The sequence below is a fragment of the Elephas maximus genome, chromosome 25 (genome assembly GCF_024166365.1).
Source record: "Elephas maximus indicus isolate mEleMax1 chromosome 25, mEleMax1 primary haplotype, whole genome shotgun sequence".
NCBI lineage: Eukaryota > Metazoa > Chordata > Mammalia > Proboscidea > Elephantidae > Elephas > Elephas maximus.
Genome location: NC_064843.1, coordinates 31,758,285 through 31,783,614, shown reverse-complemented (window position 1 = coordinate 31,783,614; position 25,330 = coordinate 31,758,285). Strand labels below are relative to the sequence as shown.

At 41.5% G+C, this 25,330-nt stretch overlaps 1 protein-coding gene across 1 annotated transcript in view; it reads left to right on the top strand.

Moving 5' to 3' along the window:
- CTNNBL1 (catenin beta like 1) overlaps nt 1-25,330 on the top strand; it is a 219,832-nt gene that overhangs the window by 69,519 nt on the left and 124,983 nt on the right. The window contains exons 4-5 of the mRNA XM_049869635.1: nt 6,060-6,201; nt 18,131-18,226. Coding sequence (XP_049725592.1) covers nt 6,060-6,201; nt 18,131-18,226 — 238 coding nt within the window. The remainder of the gene's footprint in view (nt 1-6,059; nt 6,202-18,130; nt 18,227-25,330) is intronic.

The following is a 25,330-nucleotide window of genomic DNA, read 5'->3' as shown; positions in this document are numbered from 1 at the left end:
AAAATCCTCAACAAAATTCTAGCCAATAGAATCCAACAACACATCAAAAAAATAATTCACCCTGATCAAGTGGGATTTATACCAGGTATGCAAGGCTGGTTTAACATCAGAAAAACCATTAATGTAATCCATCACATAAATAAAACAAAAGACAAAAACCACATGATCTTATCAATTGATGCAGAAAAGGCATTTGACAAAGTCCAACACCCATTCATGATAAAAACTCTTACCAAAATAGGAATTGAAGGAAAATTCCTCAACATAATAAAGGGCATCTATGCAAAGCCAACAGCCAATATCACTCTAAATGGAGAGAACCTGAAAGCATTTCCCTTGAGAACGGGAACCAGACAAGGATGCCCTTTATCACCGCTCTTATTCAACATCGTGTTGGAAGTCTTAGCCAGGGCAATTAGGCTAGACAAAGAAATAAAAGGTATCCAGATTGGCAACGAAGAAGTAAAGTTATCACTATTTGCAGATGACATGATTATATACACAGAAAACCCTAAGGAATCCTCCAGAAAACTACTGAAACTAATAGAAGAGTTTGGCAGAGTCTCAGGTTATAAAATAAACATACAAAAATCACTTGGATTCCTCTACATCAACAAAAAGAACACCGAAGAGGAAATAACCAAATCAATACCATTCACAGTAGCCCCCAAGAAGATAAGATACTTAGGAATAAATCTTACCAAGGATGTAAAAGACCTATACAAAGAAAACTACAAAGCTCTACTACAAGAAATTCAAAAGGACATACTTAAGTGGAAAAACATACCTTGCTCATGGATAGGAAGACTTAACATAGTAAAAATGTCTATTCTACCAAAAGCCATCTATACATTTAACACACTTCCGATCCAAATTCCAATGTCATATTTTAAGGGGATAGAGAAACAAATCACCAATTTCATATGGAAGGGAAAGAAGCCCCGGATAAGCAAAGCACTACTGAAAAAAGAAGAAGAAAGTGGGAGGCCTCACCTTACCTGACTTCAGAACCTATTATACAGCCACAGTAGTCAAAACAGCCTGGTATTGGTACAACAACAGACACATAGACCAATGGAACAGAATTGAGAACCCAGACATAGATCCATCCACATATGAGCAGCTGATATTTGACAAAGGACCAGTGTCAATTAACTGGGGAAAAGATAGCCTTTTTAACAAATGGTGCTGGCATAACTGGATATCCATTTGCAAAAAAATGAAACAGGACCCATACCTCACACCATGCACAAAAACTAACTCCAAGTAGATCAAAGACCTAAACATAAAGACTAAAACGATAAAGATCATGGAAGAAAAAATTGGGACAACCCTAGGAGCCCTAATACAAGGTATAAACAGAATACAAAACATTACCAAAAATGATGAAGAGAAACCCGATAACTGGGAGCTCCTAAAAATCAAACACCTATGCTCATCTAAAGACTTCACCAAAAGAGTAAAAAGACCACCAACAGTTTGGGAAAGAATTTTCAGCTATGACATCTCAGACCAGCGCCTGATCTCTAAAATGTACATGATTCTGTCAAAACTCAACCACAAAAAGACAAACAACCCAATCAAGAAGTGGGCAAAGGATATGAACACACATTTCACTAAAGAAGATATTCAGGCAGCCAACAGATACATGAGAAAATGCTCTCAATCATTAGCCATTAGAGAAATGCAAATTAAAACTACGATGAGATTCCATCTCACACCAGCAAGGCTGGCATTAATCCAAAAAACACAAAATAATAAATGTTGGAGAGGCTGCGGAGAGATTGGAACGCTCATACACTGCTGGTGGGAATGTAAAATGGTACAACCACTTTGGAAATCTATCGGGCGTTATCTTAAACAGTTAGAAATAGAACTACCATACAACCCAGAAATCCCACTCCTCGGAATATACCCTAGAGATACAAGAGCCTTCATACAAACAGATATATGCACACCCATGTTTATTGCAGCTCTGTTTACAATAGCAAAAAGTTGGAAGCAACCAAGGTGTCCATCAACGGATGAATGGGTAAATAAATTGTGGTATATTCACACAATGGAATAGTACGCATCGATAAAGAACAGTGACGAATCTGTGAAACATTTCATAACATGGAGGAACCTGGAAGGCATTATGCTGAGCGAAATTAGTCAGAGGCAAAAGGACAAATATTGTATAAGACCACTATTATAAGATCTTGAGAAATAGTAAACCTGAGAAGAACACATACTTTTGTGGTTACGAGGGGGGGAGGGTGGGAGAGGGTTTTTTGTTGATTAATCAGTAGATAAGAACTGCTTTAGGTGAAGGGAAAGACAACACTCAATACATGGAAGGTCAGCTCAATTGGACTGGACCAAAAGCAAAGAAGTTTCCAGGATAAAATGAATGCTTCAAAACTCAGCGGAGCAAGCGCGGGGGTCTGGGGAACATGGTTTGCGGGGACTTCTAAGTCAATTGGCAAAATAATTCTATTATGAAATCATTCTGCATCCCACTTTGAAATGTGGCGTCTGGGGTCTTAAATGCTAACAAGCGGCCATCTAAGATGCAGCAATTGGTCTCAGCCCACCTGGAGCAAAGGAAAATGAAGAACACCAAGGCCACACGACATCTAAGAGCCCAAGAGACGGGGGGGCCACATGGACCAGAGACCTACATCATCCTGAGACCAGAAGAACTAGTTGGTGCCCGGCCACAATCGATGACTGCCCTGACAGGGAGCACAGCAGAGGACCCCTGAGGGAGCAGGAGATCAGTGGGATGCAGACCCCAAATTCTCATAAAAAGACCAAACTTAATGGTCTGACTGAGACTGGAGGAATCCCAGCGGCCATGCTCGCCAGACCTTCTGTTGACACAGGACAGGAACCATCCCCGAAGACAACTCATCAGAAATGAAAGGGACTGGTCGGCGGGTGGGAGAGAGACGCTGATGAGGAGTGAGCTAATTGTATCAGGTGGACACTTGAGATTGTGTTGGCAGCTCTTGTCTGGAGGGGGAATGGGAGGATAGAGAGAGAGGGAGGCAGGCAAGATTGTCAAGAAAGGAGAGACTGAAAGGGCTGACTCAAGAGGGGGAGAGTAAGTGGGAGTGGGGAGTGAGATGTATGTAAACTTATATGTGACAGACTGATTGGATTTGTAAACGTTCACTTGAAGCTTAATAAAAGTTATTAAAAAAAAAAAGATTTAGTGTGTGATAGAGGTGGCATTTCCTCACATCTGTGGGGAAGGGATAGGTTTGGGGTTTGGGGCAATTGGCCAAACATTTGCAGAAAATAGAATTAGATTTTTGCCATATACTGTGTGCTAAAATAAATTTCAGATAGATTCAATATATGGAATTTAAATATACAGAAACAGAGAAATGCACCATAAAATATACCTCTTCCTAGCATGGAAAAAGCTTTGCTCAGGACACATGTAGAAAAGAGTTCATAAGAGAATAGATTTGACTACTTCAGCTTTTAAAAACCTCTGTGTCAAAAGCATGATTTACAAATGAAGGGACAAATATTTTTCTCTGGTTAATTTTTGTAGCATATGACAGAGATTAATTTCTTTAGTATATAGAGCACATATATATCAACAAATAAGATGAGCAACCTGATATAAAAATGTACAAAGAAGAAGTGCAAATAGTCGGTAATATTAAAAAATATTTTAGCCATCTTTGTATCGAAGATGCAAAATAAAAAGTTACTTATATTTCCCATCTCGAATTGGAAGAGATTTTAAATAATACTATTCGTGAAGCAGGTGAGAAGAAATAGGCACTTTATGTACTATTGGTACCTTTCTGGAGCCCAGGTGGTACAGTGGTTAAGCGCTTGACTGCTAGCCAAAAGGTCAGCAGTTTGAATCCACCAGCTGCTCATTGCAAACCCCGTGGCACAGTTCTGCTCTGTCCTAAAGTGTCACTATGAGTCACAATCGACCTGATGGCAATGGTTTTATGGTACCTTTCTGGCAAAATATATCCAAATCTTGTAAGATGTGCATTCTGTTTGACTTGGCAGTGTCCTTCCTGGGAATTTATCCTAACACAATAATTATGAGTGTGTGCATTTTCATGTTATTTGTTACAGGGGAAAAGTAGAGAACATCTGAATGTCTGACAAAGGAGGTTTGGTTAAATAAATTATGGTACCTCCACATAAGGGGGATACTATATAATTACTTAACATTTATGATTTAGAACAAGCATTGTGGATAGGTTGCATCTCCCGCACCCACTTGGTGGTTGATTGGTAGGTGGTCTCCTCCTGGAACACTGTGTTGAGAAGGATGCTGAAGCCATGTCTGGTTCAATAGAGTAGAGTGCTGTGCTGAGTTCTACTCAGTGAGGGGTTTTTACGGAAGAGGAGGACTGACAGTAAGTGTATCAGGCATTGGCCTTCCCTGTTGTAGAAGAATATGTAATGATAAGGGGCGTTGTTCAGCCTGTGCTAACAACAGCAACAGTTGGATGTAGAACTAGGTACTGTATAGGCTTACTTTTAGGAAAAAAAAAGTCTTTGAGTTGACAAAATGACTTAACCTTACCAAATTATTATAAATGTTTATTTCTGGTTAATAGGATTCTGGGTGATTTTTGTTTGCTTTTTTGAGGAATTATCTCTATTTTCTAAGTTGTCTACAAAAAAGAATTTTGTAATCAGAAAAAAAAATATAAATGTCATAGGACAGAGTAGAACTGCCCCATACAGTTTGATTAAAAATAGTAATGGAGAAAAATACTGGAAAGGGACATTGTCTAAAATATAGGCATGTTTTAAGGAATTTACAGGCTCTAGGTTTTGTTCCTTACAGAATCCAGCCTTTCTGGAGAGGTGATATCTGCCCAGTCCTTCAGCATCTGAAAGTTGATGAGTCCTGTATGACTTCAAGAGTCCCTGCTTATTGTCCATTTCTTGCAGGAATCTGTGGATATGTAGAGACAAAGATATAGTGTCTGTCTTTAAACTTACATTCTAAAAGGGACGATGGGCATACAATAACAATAGCAATACTAATAATAAGGAGAGCAAATACTTATATAATGCTTTTTATATGCTAGGCATTGTGCTAAGTGCCTTATGCGTGTTTACTCATTTCTTCTTTCCCTATAAGGTAGATAACGTTATTCTCCTCATTTACTGAGGAGGAAACTGAAGCATGGCGAGGTTAAGTAGGCGGCCACGCCAGGGTCAGCCCAGGCAATCTGGCTCCCGAGTCTGTTTAACCACTGCTTCCTTTCAGTCAGGTATCGTTCAGTTGCTTTACATGAATTAGCTCATTTCCTTCTCACAACAAACTTTGCTGTCTTGTTCTTCAGAAGCTTAACTGGCATTTCTTACATGTCAAATACCCCTGAGTGGGGGGAGGGCAAGAGATGAAAGCAAAACAGTTCTGTTCTTAGTGCCTGAGTGTACGTTTGTTGGAAGGTTCAGGTGTGGAAATGTGAGTGAAGTTTCATGCTATATAGATATGGTGGTAATTATGGGATGCCAGTTTTTAGAAACTAGGTTTGCCTTCTTTATTTTGGGAGCTGCCTCTTAGTCATCCCACTAGAGAGGAAGTAGGGGAGGGAAGGGTGTTTTGGAATGGCAGAAGAATCTAAGTGTTTTCCTTTGGAGGAAGGGGAATGATTGGCCCTTGATCTGAAGCGGGGAGTAGGAGAAACTCATTCTGGATTAGTGGGATAACTATGTTCAGGACAACAGAGTGACTTGCCATATAGAGGGTAATGGTAGCTAATCCACAGTACTGGTGGGCAGGTCCCTTAATGCTGCCAAGTGCTTCAGGAGCCTCTAAAAGGTGGCTTGTGACTGCAAAAGTAAGGGGAACCCTGTAATGAGATCTGAATCCAAGATTGATTTTTGTAATGAGGAAATCGATTTCCCAAGGAAATTGTGTGACAGTCTGATGTTTGGATGAGTGTACTTCTTGGTTGGTCTGTTGCAGACACTTTAACAGATCGTCTCTTGGTCTGGATGGTGTTGCTGGTTTCTCCTTGGTGCTGATAGCGCCACATTCCTTGCAGTAATGCTGTCTTGTTTTCCTCTCCTAGGTTCATGGAGTCTGAGCTGGACCTAAATGACATCATTCAGGAGATGCACGTGGTGGCCACCATGCCAGACCTGTATCACCTGCTGGTAGAGCTGAATGCCGTGCAGTCTCTTCTCGGGCTGCTTGGCCACGACAACACAGATATCCTTTCAGGTCTGTCCTCAGTAGGAGGCTGATGTACTGGAGGACGTGCTGTTTACTCTCATCGCCTGTCTGTCTCTGCTGATGTGTGCTCACGTCTGCTGTTCTATTTCCATTCTAATTATCTCCCATCCTGAAACACACGCTTCCCTTTACTCATTCCAAAACCTGGTTTTATCTGTTAAAAAACCTTGGCAATCCTTAATTGTCCTATTTGCTCTTATTAGTACTAGAATACATCCTGACGAATATGTCCACACATGAACAGCATTCATTGTCAGGATGTGGATTTGAGGCCCCATTATAGAGGCAAGGCCAAACAGGACTTGAACCTGTTGATCTAGACATCATTCTGCTAACAGGGGGCCCAGTGGACTTGAGACCAGAGGAACCAGCAAACCATGGTGGAAAGCACATTCGGATGTTCAGGAGGACAGGGATTTTTTTGTCTGTTTGTCCTCTGCTGTGTTCCCAACTCCTGAAAAAAGCCTGAGTGCACAGTAGTAGTTGGTATTTGTTAAATGAACACTGGCTTAACCAGAGAATCTACATTTGATTCCCAGCTTCAGTTTTTGTGTGACATTTGTCGCCCCTCCAAGCCTTGGTATTCTCATCTACAAAAGCGGAGTAGTAACCTTTGCCTTTCAGTATTATTAAGAGGATTAAAGGAGATTAAGTGCTGAACACAGTCCCTGAAACATAGTAGGTACTTGGTAAATGTTAATTGTAACTCAGTCTGAATCCTGGCTTCCAAAACCTTTCTCTGCTTTGTCTTTGCTGTCAGATGGGCAGCAGCTTTTGGTGCAAAAGCTGTTTGATGTGCCTGTTCATTAGACCAGATTCTCCTCCAATAGTTGTTTTGTTTAAATCCAGATTTCCAAAGGTAAGAGACAAATGTAGTTAGTCTGCTTGAGTGGTGATATTCACGGGGAATCTGCTGCTGCTTCCTGTTACTCAGCTTCCTGGTAATCTCCCCCTGGAGAGAGTGTCTGCCTAGATTCTTTCCTTCCTGATAATTCTCATAGAAATAAATCAGTGAATAATTTTAATGTAGGCTTCTTAAACCATGTTCTTTAGATGTTTCTGATACTTCATATAATACTAGACATTATTAAGAATTGCTCTGCAAGTCCCCAGATTGATGACTGTATTCTCCAGGGTTCACTGTGGGGTTCTGGGTTATACGAGAACCCTTGCTGGTTTCTGAGTGAGCTTGGTATAAGCTGTCATGAATTCATTCAGTAGACATGCTTTGAGTGCTCATGATGTGCCAGACACTGTGCTAGGCCTGGAGGAACCAAAGGCTGGTCTGAGTCCTCAAGCAGCATCAGTCAGTAAACATATGACTGGCCCTATTCAAGGTACTGACCCTTGAGGGTTTAGTGACTAAAAGTTCTAGTTGTGATTTCACATTTCAGTTCACCTGCAGAATGGTAGATTTTCACAATATGACCGACCTTAGAGATGACTTAGCCTTATTGATTGATCGATGAGTCTGTGATATTGAACAGCTAACTGATGGCAAAGTTAGGCTAGCACTCCAGTTTTCTGATTTCCGGTCCAGTGTTTTTTCCAGAGCACCTTGAGCTCTAAGGAGTCTTTTCCCTTTGGAATTTACTACTTCCCTGATGGAGTTACATAGTCACCTCTTACCCTGTGTATTAGTACAGAAATCACCTAGTTTATTTCTGGAAACACAGTATTCATTCATTTTTCTACCGCTGCTAACTTAAAATAATAGTAGCAGCTTTCTGAAGACACTGATATCTTGCTGATTCACCAGCCTGGTTCGTGCTGGGGAGAAGACTGACACAAGAAATGTTGTTCGACGTTGGCATACTTGGAGAAGGCAGGGGCACAGATGTTCAAAGCTGTTAAGTTCTGGTCTTTAAAAAGGAAAACAAAACAAATCCCCCTATAATAACTTTGACAAACTGCCATTTCCCTCCTGTTTTCTGAGATATAAACCGTTTTTTTTTTTCCCCTCTCGAATACCAACCTTTACACAACTGCCCTAATGATATTTTTTAAAATCTGATTTTTAATTATGCCCTATATCAAATTTAAAGCCATTTGAAATTTTTTTAATTACCTTAATTTTAATTAGATGCAGCAATTAGAGTAAATGTCATCCTCCTCAAAGTATAATTTTTCTTGAGGCTGGTTTCAAGAAAGGGTAGGCCCTCTGGACTTGCACCGATCGGTTGGCGCAATGATCTCCCTGCAACATTGCACCCTGCTTTCTGTGTTATCTGTGATCCATAATGGAAATTTTTCTTCAGGAAACGGTTGTTAGCAATTTACTGTTGTACAACTGTAACTGCTGAAAACACCTTACCGTGAATAAACAATTTTGTGGCAGTCATGACTTAAATTTTTAATCTTTTTTTACTCTTCATTTATTAACCAAGACTATACGTAACTGGTTATGTTCTCAGCAAGCACAGGTCACCTTTGCTTTGTCCTTCTCCAGGAAAACATAAACTATAGGGATTTTAATTGGATCGGAGGCTGGTTTGTTGTAACCTTAAGAGGCAGAGGATGTGAGAAAACAGCTTGTGCCTCGTCTTTTCAACCGTGAGAAGCTGCTTCAGAGTTTACTCTGGCGCTCTGCATCGCTGCTGCTGGGGAGGGCTTGTCAGCACTTCTGTGCCTCGTCTGGCCTCTTGAGAGGCTGGAGCCCAGCCATGGGTTGGCTGCAGAGCACAGCAGAATCTGGTCTGTGCAGAGCACCTCCGAGGGTGGGAGAGAGGGAGGGGCACACACCTCACGGGCTGTTGGAGAGTTACCCTGAATGCCTTAGGAGCAGCCATAAAGTGGAATCCAACAGCTGCTGCCCTTTAAAAATACTGCTTTTTTAAAACAACTTTTCCTTTAAATCATTTAAACATGTTTAGAGTCCTTTTTTCTGAACCTTTTTTAGCGTGTTTACAGAAAAATAAAACCAAAGATACATTTAAAGATATTTTCAAGAGGGTCCTGGAGAAAATCCAAGAGAGCTAGAGAAAAATATAGAACAAAATTCAAACTCACCAAAAAAAGACCAGACTTACTGGTCTGAAACAGAGACTGGAGAAGCCTCGAGAGTATGATCCCAGAAACCCTTTTAACTCAGAACTAAAGTCACTCCTGAGGTTCACCCTTCAGCCAAAGATTAGACAGGCACATAAAACAAACAGGACAAGAATGCAAGAGGGGACAGGAAAGCCGGACCAATGGAAGTGGGGAACCGAAAGTCAAGAAGGGGAGAGTGTTGACACATGGCAGGGTTGGCAACCAATGTCACAAAACAGTATGTGTATTAATTGTTTAATGAGAAGCCAGTTTGCTCTGTAAACCGTCATCTAAGCACAATTTAAAAAATGGTATTTTCATAAGGTATTGCTGAATAGCTTTTGTGACCTGGTGTAAGTCAGATTTACCCAATTTGCCTAAAGGAACAGGAGGAATAAAACAGGGGGATGATAAAACCCCAGGTGGTAGCTGATCACCCCTCCCACTGCACCAAATCCATAAGTAACCTGTTTTTGTGAGTCCTTTGCCATGTTCTCAGTTTGCATGTCAAGTCAATAGAGTCCTTTCTAAAGTCATTTTGGTAGATCACTGGCATTTACTGGGTGCCTACTTTGTATGATAGGCTGTGCTGGGTGTTATTGGGGAAACCAGAAATACTAACTCCAGTCGAGAGCAAAAACAGATTACTACCCCAGTGCGTGTGTGGTCGTTGCCCTTGGAGTGTTCTGTTGAGGCAGTGCCTTTCAGAATGTGTGGGTCATCTCTGGCTTGAAAGTGATCAGGGAATTGAGTATTAGAAGGATGAGTCAGCTTTTGATAGATAATGGAGATGAGTGCATTTCAGATTTATTGTCGTGGTCTGTGTTGGCAGTGAAAGTTGCCATTCCCCATATGCTGGAAACTGACATTGTACTCTTGCCGGTTGCTCGTGTAGTCATTACAGACTTATCAGGATATCAAGTACGTGCCTTTATTAAATCACACACATGCACACACAACTACTGCTTCCCAGCTAAGTGCCTTATTCTTTAATAAAAAGTAGTAACCTAAACTCAGTTTATTCAAAGTCTGCTTTCTCTCCACCCCTTGAGGATTTAGAAGAGTAAGGTCTCATTATAATGTTAACTAAGGCATCAGTACAGTGGGTCGTATACTGATATGCAGGAAGGGAGAAGTTTGTGTTGTTATAGATTGGGTCATCAGCGCTGATGGGACAGCTCTTTTTTGTCTGGAATAATTCTGAGTGGTCGGTTGTTGGCACTATTTTCAATCAGTGCTTAGTTTTTTCAGACTCTAGAAAGCCAGAAGGACTTGCAGTGTTGTCTGGATTTTGTAAAGGATTACTCTGGGAACTTAGAAAAAAGGAGCAGACTGAGAGTTTTTAGACCAGCAGGGATCAATTGAACTTGAGCAGTTTGGGTCTAAGGATGCTAAAATGGAACAAACTGACTGAGACACACCATCTTGCCCCAGAGGGTATGTACAATAGTTGACGGTGCCTTGTGTTACAGACCCAGTGTTAATGAGCAAGAATAGGGCTGGGACGGGTTTGAGCTTCCTGGGGGGCTTTCTTCTAATTGGACTGGGAGGGAGTTGGTTGTTGCTCTAGCGCTTTGCTGCAGCAAGCACCATCTAACAAGACTTAGGGATCTCAAGCTGTTGTTTTGCTAGGAGCTATTCTTGTCTTGGTATTTCCAGAGTCAAAATTACATTTAAAAGGATTTACTTCCACCTTTTCTCATCTGTAGTCTAACTTCCCTCATAATATGTATTAAAAAGCAGCCCCTGTTTTTAAGCCAGTTAAACATGCTCTGAAGAAAGGCAGATGAGGTAAAAAGGCAGTTTTGGAAACGGACCTGTTAGTGTAACTTTTGATCTTGTTTATGGATTTTAGATGAATTCTGTGTTCCCGGAAGGTTAGGGTGGTTGTAGCCTGCTTTGAACATTTCCCCTGCGGCATGGTAGTGTCCACTAGCATTTAGTAGGTACTTAATAAATGCTGGGAAACCCTGGTGGCATAGTGGTTAAGTGCTATGGCTGCTAACCAAAGGGTCGGCAGTTCGAATCCACCAGACGCTCCTTGGAAACTCTATAGGCAGTTCTACTCTCTCCTGTAGGGTCGCTATGAGTTGGAATCGACTCGACGGCACTGGGTTTGGTTTGGTTTGGTCTGGTAATAAATGCTGAGTGAGTGCATTTTCTCCCTCAGTTTAATCTAGGACTGGAATAAAGAGTCCAAGTTCATTCTAAGTAGCTGTGTGCCAACTATTTACAAAGGAGGGAAAGGCCATTTTGTCTGTGTTTTGAAATTCATCTACAGTAATTGAATTATATCTAATCATTGTCCTAGTTTAGGAATAAAAGCCTCCTTTGAAGGGAGGATGGTGACACTTCATCTTACATACTTCAGACATGTTGTCAGGAAAGACCAGTCCCTGGAGAAGGACATCATGTTTGGTAGAGGGTCAGAGAAAAAGAGGAAGACTCTCAACAAGATGGACTGACACAGTGGCTGCAACAGTGGGCTCAAACATAGCAACAGTTGTGAAGATGGTGCAAGACTGGACAGTGTTTCTTTCTGTTATTCATAGGGTCACTATGAGTTGGAACCGACTCGACGGCACCTAACAACAATGACAACAGGAATAAAAAAAAAAAAGCAACCTCCACATTTGTTTCATTAAATCAGTGGCATACTCTGAATCTATACTCATTCATTTTTCTTAAGGAAGCATTTTGAGATTACTTTTTAAAAAGTCATCTGCTTAATGCATCTTGCTCCTTTTTCTATCTTTTTAAACATTTTATTGTGGTTTGGGTGAAAGTTTACAGAGCTAATTAGTTTCCCATTCAACAGTTTATAATGTTGTTTCATGACATTGGTTGCAGTCCCCTCAATGTGACAGCACTGTACTCACTTCCTCCCTGGGTTCCCTATGTCTATTCGCCCATCTTTCCTGCCTTCTGAACTTTGTTTTTTTGGCAAATGCTGCCCTTTTGGTCTCATGTGGTTAATTGTTCTGAGGAGCATATACCTCACGGGTGTTATTGTTCACTTGATTGGCGTATTGTTTGGCTGAAAGATGATCTCCAGGAGTGGGTTCTGTTCCAGGTTTGAGGGGTGTCTAAGGACCTTAGTCTTGGGGGTTTCCCCAGTCTGTATCAGACCAGTAAGTCTGGTTTTTTAAATGAATTTGAATTTTATTCTACATTTGTCTCCCACTCTGTCCAGGACTTTGTACTCTGATCCCACTCAGAGCGGTCGGTCACGATAGCTGGGCGCTATCTAGTTCTTCTTGTCTCAGGCTGATGGAGGCTGTCATTAGTGCAGCCTGTTAGTCCTTTAGACTAATTATTTCCTTGAGTCTTTGATTTTCTTCACTCTTCTTTGCTCCGAATGGGAAGAGATAACCAGTAGTTGTATCTTAGATGGCCACTTGCAAGTTTTTAAGACCCTGGTTGCTACTCGCCAGTGCAGAATGTAGAACAGTGTCTTTATGGACTATGTTATGCCAGCTGACCTAGATGTCCCTCAAGACTGTGGTCTTAAGCCCTCAAGCCCAGTGACTCAGTCCCTTGAGGTGTTTGGTTATGGCTAAGAAGTTTGTTTTTTTTTTTTATAATTTTGTTTTTTTGTGGACACATCCCATTGGAGATTAATGTAAGATGAATGCTCAGTTTCTCTACCGAAACTCTTGAGTGGGATCAGGCCCAGAAACAAATTTCTAAAGCCAAAAAATGGAAGTATACACCCCTCTTTTACCTAGAGCCATTATGTCACGGGCCATTTTGTTCCCAGCTGGCCTTTTCGACTTTACCTTTTAGTCTACCAGCTATTGCTGCAGTGGTGGACAGGTACAGAGGGTGTCCTTTCTACTAGACATGACAAAACAGGCTATCAAAAACTGTGTTTTAGTAATTCACAGAGAGACAGGCTCTCTGTTTTCCTATTAAACTTGGACGGGAGAGCCTTTTACCTTGTGAAATGAAATTGTAACCACAGTGGAAAAACCTATCACCCATGCCCATAGCTTACTTGTGAAGAAATGCTGAATGAGTGGCAGACCATGCTGAATTTTCTCATCAAGACTGAGAATTCGTCTGTCTTTAGTTTCGGTTCTCATCCCTCTTTCTGGTCTTCAGATGACCTCTGCCTTCTGTGCCATACTACGTTACCCAGGAGTTGATGATTACAATTATGGGCTCATTACTGCCTTGCTGAAATACCATTTTGTGAAAGTTGGAAGTTTATGTAATATCAGTTAGTAGTAGGACTGATGAGGTGTTTATTAGACCCAGTAGGTAGCTGATTTCTTTTTCGACTTCTCAACTGAGGCAGGAATGTAGGTAAGGAGATCCCACTGGAACATAAGAAAATACTTTTCTTGATAAAACTTAGACATTTATCCTGTTGCTATATAAAATCACCACCCTTGTCAAAATTATTTTTTTTCTTTTCTTTTTTTAAAGCTCCTGGGTTTAATGTGACACATTTGTGAGCATGGTGTAGGACTAATCAAAGAAAAATATGATACCTGGCCCACAGGACCTTAGAGGCTGAGAAAAGACTCCATCAATGTGAATGTCTGTAGCATCTCTGAAATATAAAATTAGATTTTCTAGCCCACTGTGACCCAGAAAGAGAGGACCATGCTGTTGTTAACTTAAATTTTAGATTTTAGAGGCTTTAGGAAAAATGAAAGCAAAAGTGAGGGCTTTGGCCATTCTGTGGGAAGACTTGAATAAGAATATTATACTGCTTTCATATTTTCTAAAAATTTTGATTTACTTGGCCTCTGATGTACTTGACCTCATTTATTCCTTATAGGGACTCTGAGATAGGCTAGGCAGAGACCATTTTATAGATGAGGAAACTGAGCTGTAAGAAAATAAAGGGGCTTGTACAAGGTTGCATGGCTAGTCATAATTTTGGGATAGTCTAGCTCACTAAAAATGTGGGGCAAAGAAGGTTCACAGATGAATATGAGATGGCCCCTGTCCTCAAGCTTGCTCTGATTCTTTGTTATTCTTTCAGATACACCCTGTCCACTCTCTTTGGCTTTCTCTCACTCTCTTTTTTTTAATTTGTTGTGGTAAAATATATATATAACAAAAAATTGCCATTTTAACCATTTTTAAGTGTACAATTTAGTGACATTAATTATATTTACCACGTTGTACAATCATCACCACTATTTCCAAGCATTTTTCATCACTGAAGAGAGAAACTCAGTACTCCTTAAAGCAATAACTCTCAATTCTCTCCTCCCCAGCCCCTGATAACCACTAATAAACTTTTTTCCATGCATTTGCCTAATCTAGATATTTCATGTAGGTGGAATCATACAGTATTTGCCCTTTTGTGCCTGACTTATTTCACTCAGCTTAATGTTTTCAGAGTTCATCTGTGCTGTATCAGAACTTCATTTCTCTTTATGGCTGAATAATATTCCATTGTTTGTCTCTTCTATTATATGTCTATTCCATTGTATGTCTGTGGAGGCCTGGTGGCACAGTGGTTAAGAGCTACGGCTGCTAACCAAAAGTTTGACAGTTGGAATCCACCAGCTGCTCTTTGGAAACCCTATGGGGCAGCTCTACTCTGTCCTATAGGGTCGCTATGAGTCGAAATCCACTTGATGGTGGTGGGTTTGGTTTTGGTATGTCTATACCACATTTTGGGAAACCCTGGTGGCGTAGTGGTTAAGTGCTGTGTGCTAACCAAAGGGTCGGCAGTTCGAATCCGCCAGGCGCTCCTCGGAAACTCTATGGGGCAGTTCTACTCTGTCCTATAGGGTTGCTATGAGTTGGAATCGACTCAACGGCACTGTTTTTTTTTGCGTTTATACCACATTTTGTTTATCCATTCATCTGTTGATGTCCACCTTGTCTCTTGAGGCTATTGTTTAATTAGTAATCGTCACATACTAGTTAATGAGCGCTTAATCATACATGGTGCTATATAAGGGACTGCGTGCCAGGATTCAGGTCCTTGTCCTTTAGACATCTGACTATGCAAAATATATATACGTACATGTGCATGTGTGTAATGTTACCATTTATATTAAATAAGCATGCGAATGGATAATGATAGTTTTATATCTCATAATAAGAACTTTTTGAGAGAATAAATGTGGGAGTTTCTTAGATGAAGAGGACTGGGTGGATGTTTGCATTTTGTTCTTCCTGGGACCTTTAATAATTTATGATGGGAATCAATGACAGTTATTTTCTCTGGGATTACAACAAGGTCAACAGCCAGGATTTACCTGACTCTAGCCTTATTTAAACCTGGCATGTGTCCCTCTCTGCATTCTTACGAAGTGTGGTGACAAAAACATTGTTTCTGGAATCAAAGGACCTAAACCATTAGCTAGGACAGACCCTGTTGTAATCACAGAGAAAAGAGCCATCGCTTATTTCCATCACAAATTACTATTATGATGGTAATAGTTATGATGGTAGAGCTCTGGTGGTGCAGTGGTTAAAGCTAACCAAAAAAGGTTGGCAGTTCTAATCCATCAGCTACTCCCTGGGAACCCTATGGGGGCGATCCCTGTATGCCCTGTACGGTCACTATGAGTCGGAATCGACTTGATGGCAATGGGTTTGCTTTTGGTTTATTGTGATGGTGGCTTGCGCCTTTAGAGAGTACTAATTCCTATCAGTTAGGGGTAGCTTTAGGGTTTCTAGGAGTTATTTTGGTAACCTTTTTGTTTTTTTTCAATTGATTAAAGCAACTTATGTATCTTGGTTTACCGTTATGTCGAGTATGACGCATGGTTTTCTGTGTCAACAGCTTTTTGGTTACCTTGTAAATAAAAACTATAAGCATGAAGGAGTTTTGTCCAAAGACCTTTAAGCTCCTTATACACATTAAGTTTTATAACACTCCTATGTTTTCAGTAAGTATCACTTTAAAGAATGAAAAAATAAGACACAGAAAGCTTAATTGGTTATTTATGATATACAGCTGGTCAGTTATAGATGCATAAAGTGAAACTTCAGATAATTTTTCTTTCAGCAAAAAATGTTCATAAAATACCTGAAACACCAGTTAATAGTTAGCAAGTCCTATCATTCTCGTTAGGAGCCCTGGTAGTGCAGTGGTTAAGCACTCGGCTGCCAACCAGAAGGTCGGTGTTTCAAACCCACCAGCCACTCCGAAGGAGGAGGATGTGGCAGTCTGCTTCCATAAAGATCACAGCCTTGGAAACCCTACTGGGCAATTCTGCTGTGTCCTGTAGGGCTGCTATGAGTTGAAATCAACTTGATGGCAGTGGATTTGGTTTGGGTTTGGGTATCATTCTTGTTAATGTGTCCTTCATCTTTCCTTTTCTTTTTTCTAGTTCTAATGAAACTGCCCTGTATCTGGCCCTTGTCACCTCACGTCTGGACTCTATAGTGTGTAGTCGCTTTGGAGCAAGTCTTCCTGCCTTCAGGCCTGGCTCCCACCACCAGCCCCCCAGACCCAACTCTCTGCACATCCTTCCTCCTGCCTGTCCCCGGACCCTACAAACACTCACTGTGTTTCAGTGCATCCTGCACACGACTGTTAGGTGATTCTTTCAAAACTGTTGTTTCTTCGTAATAGTTATAATTTCTCCCTTCCTTCCCCCCCTTACCTCAGCCCCATCCCCTCTCTGCCTTCTTCATACGGGCATTTCCATCTCTCTCTCTGCCTTTATTCCTGTGGTTTTGCTTTCTAGCCTACCTGCCCTCATCTTTTTAGTTCTCCTTTTCTGCCAGTCTTCTTCTTCTAGCAAGTCATTCCTGATTTCCTAGCTTGGTTTAATTGCTTCTTTTTCATGACGTCTGTAGTTCATATAGGAGCCCTGGTGGCGCAGTGGTTAAGAGCTGCAGCCATTAACCAAAAGGTCAGCAGTTCAGATCCACCAGCTGCTCCTTGGAAACCCTACGGGCAGTTCTCTTCTGTCCTATAAGTTTGCTGTGAGTCAGAATTGACTCAGTGGCAGTGGGTTTGGTTTGGTTTTGGTAGTTCATATTGGCTGCGCTCCTCGTTTGTCGCACGTTGTTATTGCCTGTGGTGTATAATTTTTAATGTCTTTGATTATTTTGCCTTACGTCCTCATTCTACAGATGAGGAAACTGAGGCCCAGAATGAGGATTGGATTTGCCTTGTGTCCCTCACAGTACTTTATTCATTATAAGCATTCAATAAATGCCAGTCAGTGGAGCAAGGGTCTGTGTGTTTATTTCCATTGTGTGGGAAGTGAAGCTACTTACAAATTTAGTTCTGCCTTCCAATTTCCAAACATAACTCCTTTTTTTCTCTCCTTCATATTTCCTTTCTCTTCTACTTTCTTCTTACTTCCTCCGATTTTGCCTAGTGTTTAATTCTTTTGTTCTCCTTTTATGTCCAAAGTAGTGTGGTATTTGAGAAAAAGAAGTTGGTAGGTAAATCCTCTCCCCTACATTTTAAACCTCTTTTGTTATGCCCTGATCTCTGAATACTCCTTTGTGAACACCAGCCATCTCCTCTCAGGAATCATTACTGCCTTTGAAGGTGAACTGTACAAGGTAGTTAAGATTACACTGAGTTTCAATAATTTAAATTATGAGGTAAGGTTAAAGGTGTTGGCCTATTTCTCACTGGAAAAGAGGCCTCCTGAGTGATCTATCTGAAGTTTCAAAATTTGTGAAAATGCAGTGAGCCTATGGAGTAAGTTACCAGAAAGGCAGCATAATGAAAGAGACTAAGTGAGTCAGTTAACAACATTTATTGAACACCCACTCTGAGCAGAGCCCTGTCGAAGAGATGTTAATAAAACCGGAGTGTATTAAAAGATAAATGGTGATGAAGCGATTGGCAAGGAAACAGAAGGGAACCAAAGATTTTAATAAAATGTCGGTGGGGCTTCAGCATGTACGTGATGTCCTTAACATTTCTCACATGTGTCCATAGCAGTGGTTGATTTGCTTCAGGAATTAACAGACATAGATACCCTCCATGAGAGTGAAGAGGGAGCAGAAGTGCTCATCGATGCTCTGGTAAGTTGGGGTTCTGCAGGTTGGTTTAAGTGTTGGCCTCATCACCACCATTGTCTTTGGGCCAGCTATGGGAGTAGCATCAGGTAGAGATAAGTGACAAGAGATCTGTAAGCAACACCGAATGGTGAGAGTAGAAACAGAACTTGTGGGGTACTTTATTCTTTCGGATTCTGTTGGGTGACAGGTTGTAGAGGCCTGACACCTCATACTTTCCGCTCTATTTAATCTTTACCATATCCTCCCAGGTGGGTATTATTGCTCTTTTTCTCATTTTATAGCTATTAAGCTGAAGCTTGGAAAGGTAAAACAACTTGCCCATCTTCACACAGCAGGAACTTGAGCCTGTGTTATCTTTGACTCCATGTTCCTGTTCTTTCTCCGCCCCCCCACCCTCTTAATGAGTTGCTACTGACCTTTTTGCAGAAAGCTTTCACAGATGTTTGTTTTCTCTTCTGGGCTTATAATCCCAAGGGGTAGGGAGGACAGATATTATTACTTATTTTACAGCTTTGTAATCAGAGAGAAATCAGAGAACGTCAAAAATGGGAATTAACTTTATAGCTCATCTAGGCCAGAGTTGCAGTCCCTGCCTGTAGAAGGCAAAAAAAAAAAAAAAAAAAGCCCCAAAAACCAAACCTGCTGCCTTTGAGTCAATTCTGATTCACAGCAACCCTAAAGGACAGAGTGGAAGGCAGGACCAGTTGATTTCTTTGTGGAGGCTAGGAAAGGCCTCAGAATCCTCCTCAGCTGTTGTTCCAGGCAGCAACCAATCAAAAGGAGGTGGTGTGTGAGATGAAGCCTCCTACCAGGCCCAATCTAGTCTAATCTCCTAGCTTTGCATGTGAGGAAACCCAGATGCAGAAATTCAGCCTTCTCCTGGGTCTCTGAGTCAGCCCGTCTAACAGTGGAGATTAGAGCCTACATGTACTGATCCCCTCTCTCGTGGTGATCACAGAGAAGGGCCCTGCCCAAGGTGCCATAGCTGGCCAGTGGCAGAAGTGGGTCTAGTTCCTGACACATCCTATAGAGTTCTGTCCCTCCACCAAGCTATCTCCCTCCTCAAGGCTCTGCTGATTCCACTTGCCTTTTCTTTCCCCTTCCCTTCCCCCCATTCCCTTCATCTTGCCTTGTTTTTTCTCTTTTCTGGTAAGAATGTTAGCTAAGACCTGGTTTTGATGTAGTTTGCAGAATTTATCAAAGATTTCTGCAGCCACTTGTGTTGGAAGCACCTGGGTGCTCATTAGGCTGCTCTCTGGCCCCACTCAAGACCTTCTGAATAAGAATTAATGGACTGTGGCCCCAAATGATTTCTGAAACCTACTGAAGGGTGAGACTCCACTGCTACACTGCCTGCCCCCCGCCCCTGCCCTTTCTCTCTAAAAGTTCTTGACACTAGGGAGTCCCATGTGCCATGCCCACTGCTGGCATTTGGTGCGAATAAAGGGGTTATGAACCCACTGGATATGAAGAACTGTCTCTTACAGAGCATGTGGCTGGAGTCCAGCAGGGCCATTTGTGACTGAATATGATGAAAATTTCTATGGCTGTTTTTCTTTCAAGCTCCTTCCTAGAGAGAGCTGCCACTTTTGTAGAATTCGGACCTTTATATTTCCTTTGAACAGCTGCGCAGAAAGAGAAGGATGATGTTGGGGTGTCGCTCTGTTTTGAGGCGCATCTGAAGACAGGCTGTGGCACTTGCTCACTCCCTGTGTCCCCACGGTGTCATTTGTGCAGTCTTACCCTTCCAGAGGTTAATTACAATGGCCCTGAATGAAGCTTCTTGCCTGGTCCCTGGGCCGATTTTAATTACCATCCTTGGCCTGTGTGAATGCAGGAGACAGACAGAGGAACAGCTAGCCTGGCTGCTGCTTGTAAAATGTGCTCAGAAACAGCAGATCATACGAAAGTCCCTTTTGTGTTTTCCATGTTGCCAAGCCCACCAACAAAAGCTGGATCTTGCAGATCTTATTGTTCGGGGGAAAAAAACCAGTTTGTCCCCAGTCTGGGGAGCCATTAGGTGGCTGCTGTCCAGGGTTTTCTGGTTGTTTTGTTTAGTATTTTACTACTAATATAACTATTTTAAGATTTTGAGTCGTAGCTTTTTTACTGGTGGGGCTGGTATGAATCACAAGCAATTGAACGTTTCTGGACTCTAATATATTATTTGCTTGCCTGCAACTAGTCAGAAGCCATCAGTAAATATCAGAGGTCAGAGCAGGTGGGTAGTCTTCCATATATTTATTTTTTCTACCCTTGTGCTGCATTCAGGAAGAAATTTGATAAGTATTCTCAATATTACAAGAGTTGAGTTGTCTTTGTAGTTTTAATTTGCGGCCAGTATCAGAGGCCTGGAATTGCATGAGCAGAGGCTAGAGGGCATGTAGCAGAATTTATTGTGGTGTGCAGTTTGCAGTTATTGCCTTGGTCTTTTTCCCAGTTGGAAGTCCTAAGCAAGAGAATAGCACATTTGTGGGGAAAGAGTGCTGTCCTGGCATTCTCAGGGATCTTGGGGGTTTGAAAATTTGGTTCATAGCCACTGCTGTTACTTACACAAAAGGCGAATATTTGTGCTTTGTAACAAGTTGGTTTGGTGACCTGGAAAATAGACCCTTTTCTGAAGAGTAGTGAATGTGTGGATTTATTGATGGCAGTTCTCTGGCATTGTTCTCTAAGGAAGCCTTGGGACTCCTTGGGAATGTCGATCAGATTGCAGTTGTTTTTCTGCATTCTGTTTGCAAAATTTTTCACGTGCTTGGCAGTTCCATGCCTTTGCTCACACTCTGCCTTCAGGTTGGCATGCCTTGCTTCTCCTGGGCTACCTGAAATATTCCTACTCATCCTTTAAAGCCTGCTCAGACCTTATCTCCTCTCTTCTAAGTTTTTTTTCAGACTCATCAGCTCCACAGAATTTGTGTTCCCTAGCACTTTGTACGTCCTGGCACCTGTCAGATTGGATTGCAGACATCTGTTTATAAACTTGTTTTTGCTGAGCTGTGATCCCTGTCAGAAGAGTGATCAAAGTGATGGCTCTGTCACTTATCAACTGTGTGTTACGTAACCTCTTTGTACTCAGTTTCTTCTTCTGTAAAATGGGGATAACAATAGCATCTATCACATAGGGCTACAGTAAGAAATATCTAAATAAGTCTTTGGAACAGTGCCTGGCACAGTGTGAACACTCAATAAATGTTGGCCATTATTGTAATGGTATTATGTCTGGGACGTAGCAAGTACTTTGTAAATGTCAAGTTAAAATGATATGTATCATCTGCCACACACTGAGATGTTCGTGAACAATTAGTTCAACAAATGTTTTTTGAGTATTGTGTACATAATGTGGGACAGCTACTTCAGAGGGTGCAGGCCTAAGTAAAACATGGGAAGATAGGAGTTTAGTTTTTTTATTTAAAAGGATGAAATGAGTAATGATGGTAATAATACGAGGCAACATATTGAGAATGGCTGTGAGATGCAGGCTTCTGTGGAAATTAGAGGGGAGCGATCACCTCTGACAGGGAAAAATCAAGGACAGCAGAGCTGCAGGGATTGGCAATGGCCTTGGAAGGAAGAGTTTCCTACAAAGGTGTGTGGAGGTATGGTTGGGCCATGAAGCTGGCCAAAGTGATGAGGACCCACCATTGTAGGCCTGCAGGCACTGTCACACATGGGGACACTGGAGTCCAGAGGTCCCTATATGACTCAGGCTAGATTCAGGTGAAGGTGCTTTTGGAAAAGGAGACTTAAGACCAAAAAAGAATGATACCAAGGATTTTGTGAGGAAATACTGTATTATACTATATTAATACGTACCATAAAAAAGAATAAGGGTTTGTGGAAAAGAAGAAAAGTGATGCTGTTTGAAAGGCAAGACTAGTGGTTTAAAATGTGGAAAGATTATATAGAAACGGAATTTTGCTACAGAATTTCATGAAAGTAGCTGAGTTGTGGAGAGCCAGGGGACCACCCCTCCATACCCATTCTTGCCCTCAGTTAACCCTACTTAAACATTAAACTTTGAAGCCCTGTGTCAGTTTGACTGGGTGTGGTTGGTAAAGCATTTGTGCTGCTCTTAGGTTAGGGTTCCAGGTAAGGCTGAGGTTAGCTGTTTTAGTAAGTATTCTTAGAGCAAGGGTACTTACTATGTAAATTTCTGGATCCTGTCCATTTTATCTCTTCCCATTTCCATTAATGTTCTTCACGTTCATCTCTATTTGTTCCCAAGCAAAATTCGTTTGTTCATTCATTCACTAAATGTTTACTGAGGGCTTAGTGTGCTCCAGATTCTAGAAACTAGGCATATAGCAGTAAACTAGACCGACAAAATCGCTGCTTTTATGGAGCTCATATTGTAGTGTAGGGAGAAACAGTAAATAAGTAAACAAGAAAACTATCAGATGGTGATTCTCTGTTATGGAGAGAACTAAAATACAAAAAAAAAAAAAACAACCAAATGCATAGCCATGAAGTTGATTCCAACTTATAGCGACCCTATAGGACGGAGTAAAACTGCCCCATAGGCTTTCCAAGGCTGTAATGTTTATAGAAGCAGACTACCACATCTTTCTCTTGCAGAGCCATTGGTGGGTTCGAACTGTTGGCTTTCTGGTTAGCAGCTGAGCACTTAACCATTGAGGTACCAGGGCTTCTGAGAATTAAAATAGTGATATAGAGTGACTAGGAAATCACATTAGATTAGATAGGAAAGGCCTGAGTTCTGACGATAAGAAGAAACCAGCCATTCACAATGATTAAGGGCAAGATGAAACAGGGGCAAGGCAGGAATGAGCTTGGCATATTCGAGGAACAGAAAAAAAGCCAGTACTATCAGTGCTGCTGGGGTGAGGGGGAAGAACATAGGGGCAGTTCACATTGGGCTTTGTAGGTCTTGGTGAGACCTTTGGGTGCGGATTCCCTGTGTGAGGGGGAGTAATCTTGGAGGATTGTAATCAAGGGAGTAGTGACGTTAACTGACCCAGTGTTTTAAAAAGACCACTCTGGCAGCTATATAGATAATGGATTGGAGGGACAAGAAGCAGTGGGACAAGTTAGGAGGCTTTCGTAGGCATCCATGTGAGACGTGGACCAGAGTGGTGGTGTGGAAGCAGAGAAGATGAGTTTCAGATACGTTTTGGAGGTAAAGTGAAGGAACTTGTTAACGGTTTGGATCTGGGAGGTAAAGAAAAGAATCAAGGAGACTCCAGGTTTATGGCTTGAGCAACTGGATGGAAGTTGATACTGTTTGGTAAGATGTGGGAAGCTGGGGAAGAAGCCATATTAAGTTTGTCATTCTTGTTAGATATCCAGGTAGAGATATCAACTTCTAAAATTGCCCTTTTAATGATAAAATATTGTGGTAAGTTGCAAACAGGCAAATGTTTTACATTATGACCAAACTATCATGTGTAACCTCAAACTTATTGCTTTGATCAAGGTTCAATGGGGTCGATTTAAAAAAAAATTTTTTTTTTATATGAAATTTCTGGAACTCCTAATGAGTAGAAAAACTAACTCATGAGAAAGCTTATTGGCAGATTGTACTAGATAGAAATAGAAAAAGAACCACTCCTTCAAACCCCCTTGTCTTTTTTTCCCCCCTTCCTCTTTTCTTGTAGCCATCCTCTTTGGTCAAGTAGGGAATGCTTTCTGATCATGCCCTTGAACTTTGTCTCCATAAGACCTGCTGGAATATTGGTTAGGAGACCTGCTAACAAGCAGAAATAACCAGTTACCTCTCAGAAAATGTCAGATTTAATACAGTCCCAGTTTCCAAGGCCAGGATTGCTTTCTCTGACTGGTACTTTGATTCCTGAGCAGGATTTGTTTTTAGTATCAGACTTTATCACAGGCCCAAAAAATAGGCATGAAGGTAGACCCAAGGGGCTAGGAGGAGTTGGATAGAATGCTAATTTGTGCTTCTTACTAGACAATATCCAGAGCTATGCAAAATAGAAATATTTTTCAAAGGGTTTTCTGAGCTAAATGTATCTTGACTGCTTTTGGCCCTCCTGCAATCAGATAAAATTGCATTTAACCCAGTTAAACATAAAGTTTCACACTTTGCAAGCCTAAAAAGGCTGACTGTTAGAAGTTAGATTTCTGCAGCAAGAAAAAAGATTTTCCTCTATCCAGACACCCATCATCTATCCATAACCATTCTACTCGGGGATTCGAGCACGTTGCTCACTGCCACTGTCCCCACCACTTTCCAGACAGCAGTGAAAATAAATAAGATAATGCAGATAAAGCAGCGATAAGCCGTTGGAACTGGTGAAGCGGTTTGCGGAGCTGGGAAACGGTGTGGGACCCGGTGGAGTTGCCGTGTCTGCTGCATTAGGATTCAGGAAGATTATAAGTCAATCCGGGTGATTTAGGGGAAAACAGACTGTGACACGGTTCGTATTTTCCCCCAGATGCCTTTCGGTTTTCTCTCACATACTCAAATTGTCCAGTTAGTTAAGGAAAACATTGCCCTGGATTTCTTTGGTGAAGCTTTTGCTGGTTGTGAGATTTGAAAGCAAGATTGTGTATTTCCTGATAGAAGAAGGGAAAACAGCTCTCGCTTGTTTATGGGCTCTCTCATCTCTCTGGCATCAGTATCCCTTCAGATATGCAGCCAGCCCATCTTTCATTGTTCCTCACACCAGGTGTAAAGGGGAGCCCCCCAAAATCTTAATTTATTTGTAATTTACCTATTGCGAATTAGTTATTAGTTTCCGCTTTGTCCTTTATCCAGCTGCTTCCCTTGAGTCTCACCCAGAAAGAGTAAAGAGGCCTTATTCAAGATCTGTCCCTCTTGGCCATTGCTTCCATCCTCATGCTCAGCTTGAATTGTGTCGGACTGCCTTACACGCAGATGCTCAGGAAGTGTCAGTTGAGTGAGATCACTTCCTTCTCCCCCCTTTCTTCTCCTTTCACCCATCACTGAAGTGATAGGGTTTAATGGGAAAAAACAGAGTTTTTTTTGGAGTTGGTTGCCTCTGCCACCAGCTTTGTGATTTTAACCAAGTTAATTAACACCTCTGAGTCTTTGTTGTCTCACTTGTAAGAGCTGTGAGGATTACATGAGGGTAAATGGAGCAGTATAAACAGCCAATTCTAATGCAC